Source organism: Micropterus salmoides, unplaced genomic scaffold, assembly GCF_014851395.1.
Source record: "Micropterus salmoides isolate LMB-PRFRI ecotype aquatic unplaced genomic scaffold, ASM1485139v1 Ms_hic_scaffold_3, whole genome shotgun sequence".
NCBI lineage: Eukaryota > Metazoa > Chordata > Actinopteri > Centrarchiformes > Centrarchidae > Micropterus > Micropterus salmoides.
Window position 1 is genome coordinate 2,041,906 of NW_024042261.1, and position 14,970 is coordinate 2,056,875.

At 39.4% G+C, this 14,970-nt stretch overlaps 1 protein-coding gene across 1 annotated transcript; it reads left to right on the forward strand.

Moving 5' to 3' along the window:
* The first annotated feature begins 292 nt into the window (after positions 1-292).
* On the forward strand, positions 293-13,230 carry snrpa1 (small nuclear ribonucleoprotein polypeptide A'). Its single transcript, XM_038692444.1, has 9 exons — positions 293-479; positions 4,519-4,666; positions 5,807-5,885; positions 6,757-6,803; positions 6,900-7,002; positions 9,033-9,112; positions 9,523-9,595; positions 10,642-10,735; positions 12,959-13,230. The coding sequence occupies exons 1-9, from the start codon at positions 398-400 to the stop codon at positions 13,120-13,122; spliced, it is 870 nt and encodes a 289-aa protein (XP_038548372.1). The 5' UTR covers positions 293-397; the 3' UTR covers positions 13,123-13,230.
* Positions 13,231-14,970: the final 1,740 nt, after the last annotated feature.

The window sequence follows — 14,970 nt, forward strand, 5'->3', positions numbered from 1 at the left end:
AAAAAATATTTGGCGAACTATGTGGTAATCAATATTGTAAGGAAATGAAATATCTTAGAAACATCAAAATACACTGGAGGGGGGGCTTTAAATCTGGCAAATCATCATTTGGATTCAATATCATCAATGACATTCCTTATATTGTGCAGGATGGAGCTAAAGGGTTTATCCACATGCTTCCTTTGGGTTCCTGCTTATGTTCGTGTGGAGGGAAATGAACAGGTGGATATTGAGTGTCACGCCCTCCATCCGCTGGGGGCCGCTAGGTCAAAATAAAACCGGTTTCAGCACCACAAAGTTGGCGACAGCTTTTGTTCCAGGCATCAGCGTGTTGTACAGCAGTGGCCGTGTTATTGCAGAAATAAAACAAACTGTAACGTCTGATCTTGTCCTCGGCATGGTGAAATTATCTGCGGAGCTAATTGAGCAGGCTGCTCAATACACCAATCCTGTGAGAGACAGAGAGTTGGATTTACGAGGTTAGTTAAACTGTCTTCACGACTGCGGAGTTTGATATGTTAAGCTAACGTTAGCAAGTTTGCTTGCTCAGGCTTTACGCAGGCCTAAAACCCAACTCCATTCAAAAACGTGGCGCATTCATTTTTGTACTTCCGAATATGAACAGCAAAGTGTTGATGTATTATAGTTTATTGATTACGTATGCCCGAGTTACAACTATTTTACTATGTAGCTGTATGCGACAACATTGCGCAATGTAAAGTAAGTTAACGTCTGAAAGCAAACGAACGTATCCGCAGCATACGAGTCCCGGTATAGTGGATACATAGGGAATAACTTAGTGTCAGCAGGTGAGTGCTGCTGCGGATCACAAAGATTGAATGAATTTAGATGGAATACTGGTAGTTTTTTATTAAGTTATTAATGTGGACTTCTCAAAGTACAAGAGAACCAGGAGCTAGCCAATGCTAGCATAGCTTGCCGACGTGGCTAGCAAAAACAGACAAGACTCTGGAAAGCGCCGTGGGCTTTGTTTAAATGAAAGCTGGGCCTTTAGCGTTAACGTTAATTGTTTTAATGTCGCGTTTATTCGCGGCCGAAACGTTTCAGACCACAATCCTAGGACCGGAAATGCATTTGTAGGACCCTTGCTTTCTTTGCCGCCAGCTAACGTTAGCTGTCTGTCTTACTCTTCTAGGGTTGCCATCCGTCCTTTTTAAAATACGAAATCGTATTTTAGAACTAACGTTAAATAGATCGGGACGAGGTTTGTCCCGTATTTCCGAGTAAGTTTTTAATATTTTTTTTTTTAAGTTTATTTTCCCCGCGATATTTATTGAATTTATAAACACAAAACAATCAGTGGTAGCAAAATGAGAAATACATAAAGACAAAAGAAGGACATGGATTCAAAACAACAATCAACTGCCCAAAAGAAATTTGTCAAACACAGTTAGTCTTGATTGCCTTCTTGTTTTTAATGTTTTTAATCATGGTGCTATATTGATGCAGTTTTTGTAGAAAGTGTCCAAAGTGTTCAATTTCACCAATAATAATAATATTGTACAAAAAATACGTCTTTTACCTTCTCGTTTCTTTCAAAACATATAAGAATGTCTTTTTCTTGAAGTTGAAATGTTTGTCCAGTTTTCCTTTTTATATAAAGTTCAACATCCAGCCTAAAAGTTCTACAGTATATACATTGATAACAACAAAAGACGTTTCCTTTAAGATATTACATCATATATCCAAAAAAAGAAATATTGAGTACTCTTGCACTTTTTGTCAATTACATGAAGAATCAATTTGTCATTTGTTTTAAGACAATAAGCCACATTTTCTGCCAGTTAATTTCTCCATTAAGTGATGTCCAGAAGAGTCTGCCTGGAGACCTAGTAATACCTTGAATGCAGTTCCTGAGATATATTTTAACATTTATTTTTAGTAATGTCTATTTCTCCAAGGAATATACTACTACTAATTGGTTGGATCCTTGAGCCAAGTTGTCTTTAATGCAGCATCCCATGCAAATCGTCGTTTTTTTTTTTACATCTGACTGGGTAATACTCGCTGCCATTGTTAGTTTCATTAATACCGTCAGGTTCAGCGCCAGTTGGAGTCAGGTAAGGGCGGGTCTCTTGGCAGGGAGTCGAGTTGAAACAACGGCAGCAGCTCAAGAACCCCGCCGCGTCCCCTCTGAAATGAATGCGGATGCGAAAGTACCGACGAGAGTGGGAGAAATCAAATACGGCCTACTTGATAAGTATCAAGCCAAACGTCACTATTTGTCAGCTAGTGTTCTGTGTGGTGCACGGTGGCCTGTCAGACATGTGACAGCATGCTGAGGCAGTGTAATGACTTAATAAAACATACTAATATTCTCATTGATTACGCTGGATTTTGTTTGCTGCCTATTAAGAAATATTGTTACAATGTAAATGAATTACATGTCTACATTATGGTATGATTTGTTTAAGGTCGAGGTTAGACAAATAAGCATTAATTTAATTAAAAGAGAGATGCTATTTAATACACTTAATTATCAAAATACTGTGCATATGTAAAGAATATAAACAAGTGTTTATGCTTAACCAACTTATAGAACTGCATCCTTCAGTACTATAGAAGGAACAATAGGCTGAAGAAAAACTAAAATAAATGCACAAATATATTTACTGACCAATCATAAAAATGGCGTTGAATTGCATTTAGAAATGTTTGTAGATTTATGTGTGGTTTCATTGATTGGATGGTGTTACTGCAAACAATGATAAATATTTTTCCCAAAATCTGTGTTCACACCACCTTTAAAATTACTCAAGTTCATTAGCATTTTCTCACCCTGTCCATCATCAGCCACATCATAAGCATGGCAGCATCCACTGCTTATGGGGAAAGGATATTTTCCAGAATGATCAACAAAGTGACCGCAAGAACAGGTGCTCTGTGGAGCTCTTCATCACTCAACTTTGAGCTGTCCTGTTCATAGTTTTACCGTAGCAGTTTAAAAGACAAACTGCAGCTATATAATATTGTCCGAAAGAGATGTTCTCATGTCAATCCCACACTCTAACTAGCACTATCATTGTAACCCGGGTTTGAATAACATTAAAGAGAGCCCAAGTTCCTCCCCTTCCGGTGGACCACCATGGGACCTTGCTTTGAAAAAAAATATGTACGTAGTCAATGGCAAGGCATGACTGAATTATTATTAATATAATATTATTTTTTTGTTTTCTTCCTGTTTGAACCATGCTCTGAATTAATCATGATGATGGTCAATTTAAAATATACATTTAAAAGTCAAGAAAACTGCAGTTTGATGTAAAACTGAAAATAATTACAAAGGCAACAAACCCAAAAGTCACGTATGTGACGACGAATGACTGAAGCTGACGTTAAAGAACTTGCATGAGTCGTTGGATTAAACACATCAGGTGAGATATATTTCTGCGTGGAACACTAAGTTATGTAGTTAGGCTGAAAGTTGAAGAAACCAGATGGTTAATTGTTCTTATAAACTTTTCTTTATGCTCAGAACAAACACTTGATGCCAAACAGCAGCCAGGTATCAAACAGTGGATTACTTCACTAATCTGAGAGAGAACATTTAAAACAAAATATATGCATGAATAGTCTTTTTTTTTTTTTTTTTTTTTTTCGGTCCCTTTTCTTCAACAAAATATCTTAATAAAAAAAGTGCTAATTCGTTCGTCAATCAAATAGGGCTGAACGATTAATTGCATTTGCAATGTGATAAAACAAGATTTTCTAATCGCAAAGGCTACAATTACACTCTGGTCACATGAGACACTTGGTTTTATTTTCGTTGGCCAATTGAACCTCAAACTGAGCATTTTTTGTCTGGTTACTGGGATACAGAAAGACGGACTCCTAGAAGATTTGATTAGAGATAAGGACTCATTAATTGGTGGATGAACTGTGGGTTTTGTATTGAGCGCTTACTGTATAACACACTGTGGTGAGTTAGTTTTTCTTGTGGTCTGTAGGCAGGCCAACCTGATGATATATTATCTAATGACTTGACTCAAATTATCATTCTTATTTTATTATATTATGATATCTTCTCCACCATTGCTCATAATAATAATTCTACCTAAATCATCATAACACAGGCGCCTGTCTGTGCTGTCCGACTTGGTTTTTATTTGCAGAAGACTGACCGGTACATATTTCCACCCAAGTAGTTGTTGTATGTGGATGGAAAACACATTTGCGTGTGTGTCCCTGCTTACCCCCAGAGGTGGTTTTGCTGATCGGATCACAATCTGTCCTCGGCACGTTTCGGGTGCATTTACACCTGTACTTTCATGTGCATTTTAATTCCGAATATGCAAAGTCATTTAGCTGTGGTGAAAATATTACCAAATATGGCATTGCCTCATTCATATTATTATTTTATTTTTTTTATATCTAAGGAATTGTTTAAAAAAATTTGGGGTCTTAAAGGATTTTTGTTGAGGTCTTAAAGCATTGAATTTGACTTTAAAATGGTGCAAGAACAATGTCTTATACACTGAAATGCTTTTTATCTCACAGGTTATAAAATCCCAGTGTTGGAAAATCTTGGCGCCACTCTGGACCAGTTTGACACTATTGACTTCTCTGATAATGAAGTCAGAAAACTGGACGGCTTCCCGCTGCTCAAAAGACTGAAAACATTGCTAATGAACAACAACAGGATTTGGTAAGTTACAGCTGCAACACCTTCCAATGTTGTAAAATATTTCAGTTCAATTTTATTTATATATTCAATTTTTAATAGCGCCAATTTATAACAGAAGTTATTTCAGTATCTTTCAATTAAGAAGGAATTAATCTAGGAGCAATTCTGTTCTGAATAATCTTGGGCTTATACTGGGTTTATTTCTGTGTGGTTGGGTATAGTGGCTTTAATATTGCACATGATACATTAAAAATAAGGATGCATTGAAATAAATTCTTGGCTGAAACCAAATTAATGACAAACCTTCCCGAACAAGGTTTATCAAAAAAATTTCCATTTTAATTTGCCAAATATTTTACCATTGCATAAATTAAATAGTCCTAAATGTGCTTTTTAATCAGTGTTTCCCGTGGGAATTGGAGATGGTAAAGTTTTGTTCAGCTATGTATTTAATAGATAGAAGGGTAAATGCCCGCTAAGTTCTGCTGGGGGGGGTCCTTCCTTGCTTGCTAATAACTAATCTGAACGTGGGTTTCTGAGACTGCATTGTGCACTGCACAAATAGTAAAAAAAAAAAAAAAAATCAGTTGTATTATGATATTGTGGCGGGCCACCACAAATAAATCAAGGTATGGGAAACACTAGACAGTGTTTGTGTAGGGAAGACAAAGGTTCCACAGTGCAGGTTTAAGATAAAAGGTTTTGGTTGTTCACTTAGTAAGTGGCGTCACTTCTGGCTGACATTACCAACTACTGGATAATTAAATTAGTGGGCAGCTAATTATTATGTTGTGTTTTTTACTTCCTGGGTTTGTCACTGTTCAGTGCTTTATTCTTTTCATATACACCCACGTGTTAAAGGTCTGGTTTGAGTCTCACCTGTTACAGTCTAGACCTGCTCTATATAAAAAGTGCAATGAGACAACTTCTGTTATGAATTGGCATCATTTAAATGAAACTGAATTGAAACAGACGCTGCTGACATTCATTATACACGAATTTAATGGTGTGTATGTATGTGCTGTGTGAGATACTACTGTACATGATGTCCGAGCAGGACGTCTAATGAAGCTCTGCCTTTGTTTAAATGGGTCAGAGGATGGGCCTTTGGGCCAGCCAGTACACGGTGCATGCTTGTAACCTCGTGAAATGTTTCTCCAGCCGCATAGGTGAGAATCTGGAGCATTCCCTGCCGAGTTTGACAGAACTGGTTCTCACAAACAACAACATTCAGGAGCTGGTGAGTACATTTTAGTGCAACAGAACCATCTGAATGTTATGCAGAGTTTGTTGACTTACAGTGAAATTCTCAAATTGAAAATCCTCCATATCGGATGTGCGGCCTGCCATGGTCAAATTTTCTCAGTCATAGTTTCAAAATGAACCGAAAATATATTTACACATCCCGTAATAGCATCTTAGACCGTATTCAAGCCTTTATGGTAAGTGAAACGGCCCAGAGCGAGCTGACAGGCAGATTAGGGACTTTATCCTGTCAGTTTGTCCCTTTACAAAGACACGTGTTGCAGTATGAGAGTCCTACCTGAAGAGAGGCTGTGAAGTCTTCATGTTGCACGATACGAGAACCACATACAACATTGTTTATCAAAGTGGGTCGGACTTGATGAATTCAGTGTGAGGATACACGTGACAACTAGTTTTCTAAATAAGCAGTCTATACAGGATGGAAATAAGATTAATTGGATTATATTCACAGAAAGTAGAAAACATATTACATGTCAGCCGCTTATCCTGTGTACAGGGTCGCGGGGGGTGAAAGGCGGGGTACACCAGTCCATCGCAGCGAACATATTACATGTGTCCATTAAAAGTAAAAAAATAAAAAATGTTAGGGAAATTACTTATTCTATTTTATATTTGCACCCGCGATCCGTTATCACGGCAGCAGGTGAGCTGCACATTGAACAACTGAAACCAACATCTGTGTTCACTGTTGCTTTACCTGGTCCGTGTGTAAAATATCCACCGAGTCTGTGCGAGAACCCCCCCCCCCACACACACACACACACGCACACATTGTAGACATCGCCCAACCCTACTGTGTTTCCACCATAGTGTTATTTCTGAATCATTGTTTTTGTGATGTGCAGGGGGACTTGGACCCACTGGCCACAGTGAAGACATTGACCCTTCTCAGGTATGGATCATCAATACTCAAAGATAAATCTGTTAATGAACTATCTGCACCACTAAATTCTGAACGGCATGTTTGTAACAGTAACTGAATTTCCAGCTTGTTAAGGAATCCAGTGACAAACAAGAAGCATTACAGGCTGTATGTCATCAACAAAATCCCACAGATCCGTGTGCTTGACTTTCAGAAGGTAAAGCTGAAGGTGAGTGAAAGCGAACAGGTATAATGTGCCAATGTTTGAATGTGAATATGAAGTAATGTGAGATACAGGGCTGTTGAGCCAGTGTTGGTGAACTTGTACACTAGTGTACTAACACCTCCTATCAACATGTCTTTCACAGTGAATGTTAAGAAGTTAAAATGAGACAACTTTCACTTTTTTAAGCAACAATCTTCTATACTTCCTAGACTTCCTGCAAAGGTTTGGCAACCCTCTCAGTTAATACTTTATAACCTCTTCTGTAGGGCTGGGCGATATGGACCAAAGAATCCCTAGTACTGTCAGGCTGTATACCGGGGTGGGGGGTGGGGGGCGGGGGGGTCAGTGTTAGTGGGAATGTTTTTACTATCTTAAAGCTTGTTTCTTATTTCACGTAAGCGTGCCCGCTTCTTGCCGTCTCGCTCTCTGTATGATTCACCATCAGTAGTAGGCTAGGCTGACAGAACATGTCGTCTGGACTTTTCCTCCCATGATTGCATTCACAGCAGCAGCTGAGCTGCATGTTGAGGAGGCGTGTTGACGACGTAGCCTTTCAAAACTAACGTGGTAGCTAACGAAGGACATCTGCACCGTTCACTGTCGCTTTACCTGGTCCGTGCTTGTAAAATATTCAGTGTTGCGTCTTGTAACGTAATAAAGTTAAGCTGCGTGATGAGGGACAAGCAAACACTAGCAGGACTTTATGGAAACATGTTAATTAACTCAACTTTAAACTATATTAATATAAACGGTATTGTCTAATTTTATCTCTTTTGAAATCAAATTGGTATACCTCATAATACTGATTACTGCCCAGCCCTACTCATCTGGCAGCTATGACAGCAAGAAGTGAAGGCTGAGAGTCTTGAAATTTGGAATCCCCCCCCCCCCATTCTTCTTTCTCTCTCCAAACTGAGCTTTTTGATTGTGACCAAAAAGTTGCATTTTGGTTTTGAGAGTCTGAACCACGAAAGGCTTCGGGCTTCTGAAGGTTTTCTTTTGCATACTTGTGAAGCTTCATTTTGTGTTGAGGTCTTTGTGTACCTCGGTATGCAGCTGTTTGGTAGGGATATGTGGGTTTTTCTGAGCATTCCTCACCAGGTCTCAGGCCATTCTGACTCTTTTCTTGGTCTTCCCAATCTTGCTTGCAAACAGGGGAAATAGTTTGTTTAAATTGTTGAGTTTCTTGTGACCTTGTACTTGTTGGTTGAAGTGAACTGCCTTGATTCTGACATCCTTTGACACCCATTTAGAGGAAAGGCTGCCTGTTAAGGCCAGACTGATCTGGGCCTTAATCATTGTTGTCAAAAGTGACAAAGAATAGTCCAAAAGGTCCCCAACGTTGGCCTTTTTTTATTATTTTCAAATTGTTAAAATTATGATAAAGTAATCTTGCTGTAAAGAAAGATGTCGCATGTGAACTTTGTATCATTGAAAGGTTTGGTTTGATTGTGTTCACTTAAAAGGTCATTGTAAGGGACATTTTGATTATGGGTGTCCACATTTTAGCTGAGGATTGGTCACGATTTTCAAATAGTCAAATGATAAAAAACGAGTGAAGTCTGTGCGAGAACACATGTGCATAAAACAACTTCTGCCCCCTGCGCTCTCACCCGTTCAGCTACAGCGCAGGGAGATGGGCTAGCTAAGTTTTTCTATTGTTTGCTGCTACAGAGAAAGTTAAAGCTCCTGATTACAGTATGAACGCCACAACAACGTCTCGCTAACGTCCTTCATCAGCAGAGCAGTCTGCTGGTAACCAGCTATGTAATTTTCTTTTACTCTTCAGAAAATTGTCAAATAGTGTTTTGGGGTTATATAGCAATCTGGAGTTCAGTATCTTGCCCAAGGACACTTCCACATGCAGCCTAGAGTAACGGGATCAAACCACCGACCTTCTGATTGGAGGGGAGGCCCACTCTACCTCCTGAGCCACAGTAAAAGGAGTCTTTGTGAATTGTGAATTTTCTCCCCTTGGATGAATGAGTCTGTAATTAATGAGTGTTTTTACTTTAACTGTGATATCATCGTAGGAACGCCAGGAGGCGGAGAAAATGTTCAAGGGCAAACGAGGTGCTCAACTTGCAAAGGATATTGCCAGGCGAACAAAAACGTAAGATGAAAGTCCATGTTACACAGCAGCTCCTCAGAATCACTGGACCCGGCTGATGGAATGGGTTAAATAATGCAAAACATCAGAAGACACGTGTGAATAGACAGACAGAATCTGTGATATTTTAATTAAATTAATATAACAATAATAAAGTATTAAAAATTTAAATCAGATTTGCACCAAAACACATCAATTTATTGTTACCCCATGTGAGCAAAACACACCACCTTCAATGAAGGTAATAAATCTGTAACTACGCTCACCACGGTGTTGCTCAGGACTGCTGTCTGTGGACCATGTATCAGTTTATTTGATTCAAGAAAAGATACTACACTTGAGATACTACGCTGCTTGAGTGGTCTGAGAAGCCCATGTGTGTCCATGTTTTCTAAACGAGGTGTTCCTTTCAGATTTACTCCTGGGGTGCCTGCACAGCTGGAGAAGAAGATGGGGCCGTCTCAAGCGGATGTGGAAGCCATTAAGGTTGATAGAAATGTTGGCTCTGTGTTTGAGAGCTGAGCTTGAATCTCCATCCTTCTGTCATCCAAAATGTCAAACCCAAAATAGATTAGGGATGTGATTTTTTTCCCAGATTAATCCGACCTGAAAATCTGATCCACATGAATAATGCAGATCTGTTTATTAAAAAGGGGGGGGGGGGGGGCCCGAGTGAAATGGAGAGAATTTGAATTTTTTTTTGTCCTTTATTATAATAATAATAATCCTTATTTGTAGAGCACTTTTCAAAAACAAGTTACAAAGTGCTTTAACAAGTGTAAAGAATAATACAAAAAACAAGATAAGAGCATGAAAAATTAATATAAAATTAGTAAAATAAAAGGGATAAAATAAAGTCATAAGATCGGGAAAGGCTCTCCTATAAAAGTATGTTTTAAGATGGGACTTAAAAGAGTTCACTGACTCAGCCAACCTGATTTCCTTGGGCAGGCTGTTCCAGAGTCTCGGGGCCCTGACAGCAAACGCTCTGTCCCCTTTAGTTTTCAGACGAGACTCTGGAACAGACAACAGACCTCTGCCTGAGGATCTCAAATGGAATCTTTGCCAATGGAATAAATACATCTTAACTCAAGGTTCGCTCGGAGTGTTAGACGTTTCAGTCTTCCTCAGAGGTTGCAGTTAACTCCGTTGGTATCCTAACCCAAGTATGAAACGGGTGGCGTGTAAGACGGTAAGTCCCGGGCTCTGTTCGAGGATGGGAATGTCCTGCTTGATCTTTCTTTGGCTGCCACTGACCCCAGGTTGACGGCCTTTGGTATCAGACAGCCAAAGAGCGTTCTTGAAAGGGGTTACAATCACTTAAAGACAGTTCATCCATGTCAGGTGACAATGTTCCAATAGATTTAGACCAAATGTATTAAACAATGGTCATAAAACCAATGGGGAGATGAAGCCCCACTGATGTAGTAAAAATGCTGGATGACCTCAGACTGCTAGCAGTGGACTTGTTGAAAGTAAAGTGCTCCCTGAGAACAGACTTTGAGAGGTTTATTAGTGTGTTTGTGTTTCAGAATGCCATCGCTAATGCTTCATCTCTGGCCGAGGTGGAGAGGTTAAAGGGAATGCTGCAGGCCGGTCAGATCCCAGGCCGAGAGCTCCGACAAGGTCAGTGCTGACCAAATGCTGTCCAGAACTAATCCTCTGATGCTGTACAACCTGGTGGCTTTTTGAGGCTTATGTAGCCTGTCTTGTAGAAATGCGTTTGTCCTAGAATTCTCATATTGTGTTCTTCAAGAAGTGTTACAAACATGCTTACTGAGGCAACAATACTGCCAGCCAGTCCCAGTAGTAGTTTCTGAATGGTAGTTGCTAGTAGCAGTAGTTTCTCTTTAAAAAAGGAAATTTTACTACTTCAGTAGGAACCACTGGGAAAAGAGAAATGGGGTAACACCATAGTGGGGCAGCTAAGAATAAGTGTGCATGTTGCTATAAAGGCAATACATTTGGCACAGATGTAAGTTTATTTGTGATGAAAACAGAGCTATCAGGCGCTGCAAATTTGCCCAGAAATATTCTATGTTGCAGAGAACCGATTCTGTGACTCCTGATGATTTACAATATTCAAGCTGATTAGATGAGACGTCAGAGGACCACAGGAATGTCCTCTTTATGTTTTAATCTTTTCACTAAAACCTATTTAGAGGAGCACAGTAACTTCAGAGTCAAACTTCATCACCTTGCCTTCGTGCTAGAATGACAAATTGCATATTAAAGGGGGGATTTTAGATATATTTAAGAGTGCACACCGGACAATTTGGTACAGACACAGGACCACACACTTGGTGTTTTATACTAAAGTATTTGGCGGTACAGGGGACCTGGGATCTGAAAACACAAGAAGTGACAGGTGAAATAAGCAAATGACCACAGGCTCAAACTGCTACATTACCTCTATGTATGGACACAGCGAGGGACCTGCTTATCCCAGGTCAATAAAGCAGATTATCCAAAAATCATGTGGATTATATTCTGATGAACGCCACACCAAGAACGATAATTAGCTTTGTCGTGGACTAAGGATTTACATAGTCAAGGATTGCCAATAGTCGGATCTGTGTGTGTCACCCCCCTGACACACACACTAGGTAGCTTTAATCTTGAGAAGCTGCAGTTCATTAGTCACTGTAACTTATGCTGAACATTTCCAGCTAAACTGAGACTTACTGTCGACCCTTCACTCTCTGCTCACCTGCCATTCACCGGTCATATGTAGAGTTGTGCATGTCCGCCGACTCACCAACAACTTCATGCATGCATGGTTCTATTATCTATATCGTGGTTCTATTCCAAGTACGGTTTAAAAATCTTTTTTTCATCAATGGTTGAAAAAAGATTCAAACGTCCTGCAAAGTTCGCGCACAACTCTGCACATCACGGCGCTGCTGGTGCTGTCTCTATGCTTCTTCTACCCCACACACACTCTTCTCTTCTTTTCACATGTTTATTTACAGTATTATATGTTGACATTTATATCATAGGAGGCTGTATATTACCTTATTGGGAGAATACCAGTAGTTCTATGTAAAATCAGACATGAGCACCCCCATTTAGCCCAAATAGTATAATCCTCATTTCATAGCGGCCCTGCAAAGATTTGAGATTAGCAGTCAAATCAGGCTCCGCCTATCAAATCATCGAATCTTTGAGTATTCAGTATCACCCCTAACAATAACTATAGAAATCAGAGTCCACATACAATGACAACGGTCAAGCAGTTTGAACGATGGAAACGCAGATAGCCAATCAAAAACAAACTTTCCATATTTTTATGGAAAAGTGACCTTTGCTATATGTCAAAGGTCTCTGCAGTTAGGGGTAAGTATTTATTTATTTTATTTTTTTTTGTGCTCAGGGTCTCCCACACCAAAAGTACAGGTCTTATTCACTGCGCCATCACTACCCCACCAAGGACCTACTGCCAAATAGTGTTTGGCGCCGATAAGGTCTCTGAAGTAAACTCTTTTTGGACGATCCCCATTAAACTGATTTCAACGACTCCCTTTAAACTGATTTCTTATATTGCCATGTGTGGGAGCAGTTTCTTTAAAGTCCACCTAGTATGAATAACATTTGTCATGAATCCATATGCTTGTGGTTTTCTTTGTTTCTCTGGGAAGATACAGTAGCAACAGGTCATAAGTATGTGTGTAAGTATGTGGCCAAGCTGTCGACACACTGGAGCATACAGCGTGCTTAAAGGACGTTGGTGTTCATCAGTGTGGATGCTCATGTTGTTCTAGTGATGGTTGTTTGTGTGGACAGCCTGTTACATGAATCATATAAGCTCACTGTATTTTGACAGCGGAATATATTCATTTGTAATATCAGGTCAAGCTGGGATGGTGGAGGAGGAGGACGACGACGAGGAAGAGGCGGGCGATACTGCACTGGTGGAGGCACACATGGGTGTTGGCACCAGAGAGGAGGTGAATGAGGGAGATGGAGAGGATGATGAAGACATGGATGTAGAGCCACATGTAAATGGCCCCTGAAAGCAGTTTTGTGTTTTTCCAAAGTTGTAGATCTCTTGTGTTGGACATAATGTACCTGTGCAGTTTTATTTTGTTAAAAATCACTCACATTAAACTGAATTCTTATATTGCTGTGTGTGGGAACAGTTTCTTTAAAGTCCACCTATATGGTCTGTGAATATGGAGAAATTTGACTCAAAGTGTACATAATGTAATTAAACACATTTGTGACCACTTTGAGTGGTCTGAACGCAAAATTTTACACATCACGACCTGAATTATTGTTTTGCCTACAGATTTTTAACTTCACAGATATGATTTTTGCTTTTGAAAAGCTTCCTATGTCTAAAATACTTGACATTCTTTTGAATTTATTTACAGATTACTGATAGCCAACAATTTTCTATGGCAACAGCAGCACATGTAGATGCAGCGGGCTTAAAGCATGTCCACTAAGGGCACCATAACACTCATTGTGATGACATTAAATGGCATCGATATTATTAAAGGGGTCAGGGTTTATAATTAGTCTTTTGGTATTTTTAAATCTATTTTCACATATATTGATGTTAAAGTGACTTGTGTGTACAAAAAGTATTGGAATCCGTGCAGTAGCTGGCTTCAGCCATCAGCCGCCAGCCAGCTCCAACTTATTTCAAGGACTCAAACAGCCAAGGGAGTTTAGTTTGTGCCAAGGCTTTCTGAAATGGGGCCCTAGGATGTTTTGTGATTGACTTGTCAAAGTTCTCATCCTTTTAATCTCTGAATTCTTGTGCATCTTTGCTCCAGTGGTTTTCTGCTCTAAAATTGTCAAACTCTGCAACTTTTTGTCACTTTATTCAAACCTATTCCACAAGAGGTTGTCACACATGTGAAAAGTTACCTTGTAATTTGTTGCATGGATTTATACAAAATTCGGTTAAAATGATCTAGGGTCACTAATCAGCTGAGGCATGACATTTGGTAATGACTGCTTAAAGTGGGTGTGGCTTATTACAACAAATGTAAATTTGTGTTGTTCCAGTCTTCATAAAATCTAATCACCCTATGTCCTAGAGCTGAATTACCTTTATCCAGTCCACTGACACCATAAAACGACCGGCTCCCAGCAAAACACAGACTCCAACATAAACTCCACGTACGGATACAAAACAACAATAAAGGTATATGTGCTGAAGCCCGTCAGACCAAAGAGAATCAGATGATGTTGGAGAAAACAGTGGGAGAAACACTTGTGACGGCTTTTTATTCAGTTCACCCAGTGACGGTTGTATAAGTGCGGTTAGCTCACCTCTGATGGCTCGCTTTTAACCAACAGGGGTTAGCTTAGGGACCATCAATAAATTACAATTGTGAGAACAGTGTTATGGGAAAATCATTATTTATTTCAATAGCTTCCAAGTCATGTGACACAGGGACTTCAAACCAATGTCGAATTGTAGTACTACACTAGGCAAATGAGACACACCCTTTCATATTTGATTTGAGTGCATTATTTTACATAAATTATGAATAAATATTCATATAAAATAAAAAATGACACTTTATTTTCCTCTGCTAAAAAGTATTTGCGCAGCATAAACCTTAAAACTTGGAAACACAAAATTTGGCAGGTCGGTTGAACATTTCACCCACTTGTCAGGCACATATAATGAAAGTATTTGACCTCAAAGTGATGCTGTAAAAAAAGCAACAGAAGGCTTCGTTTAGAGTCTAAATTCTTTCATCACTTTAATCTGTTAAGTCATCTGGTCTTCTCTGGAAATGTAAAATGTTGCAGTTTTTACAACCTGCTTGGATCTCCATCATTGCCGCTTGCGGCTATATTTCTGATGTTGTATTCATGTATTTTGTCACAGATCTTTGCCT

Bases quoted from the DNA above. Each gene is read 5' to 3' on its own strand.
- snrpa1 (XM_038692444.1), top strand. From the start codon at position 398: ATGGTGAAATTATCTGCGGAGCTAATTGAGCAGGCTGCTCAATACACC. The intron at 6,804-6,899 runs GTATGGATCATC...CTGAATTTCCAG, and splicing joins AAGACATTGACCCTTCTCAG to CTTGTTAAGGAATCCAGTGA. The intron at 7,003-9,032 runs GTGAGTGAAAGC...ATATCATCGTAG, and splicing joins TTCAGAAGGTAAAGCTGAAG to GAACGCCAGGAGGCGGAGAA.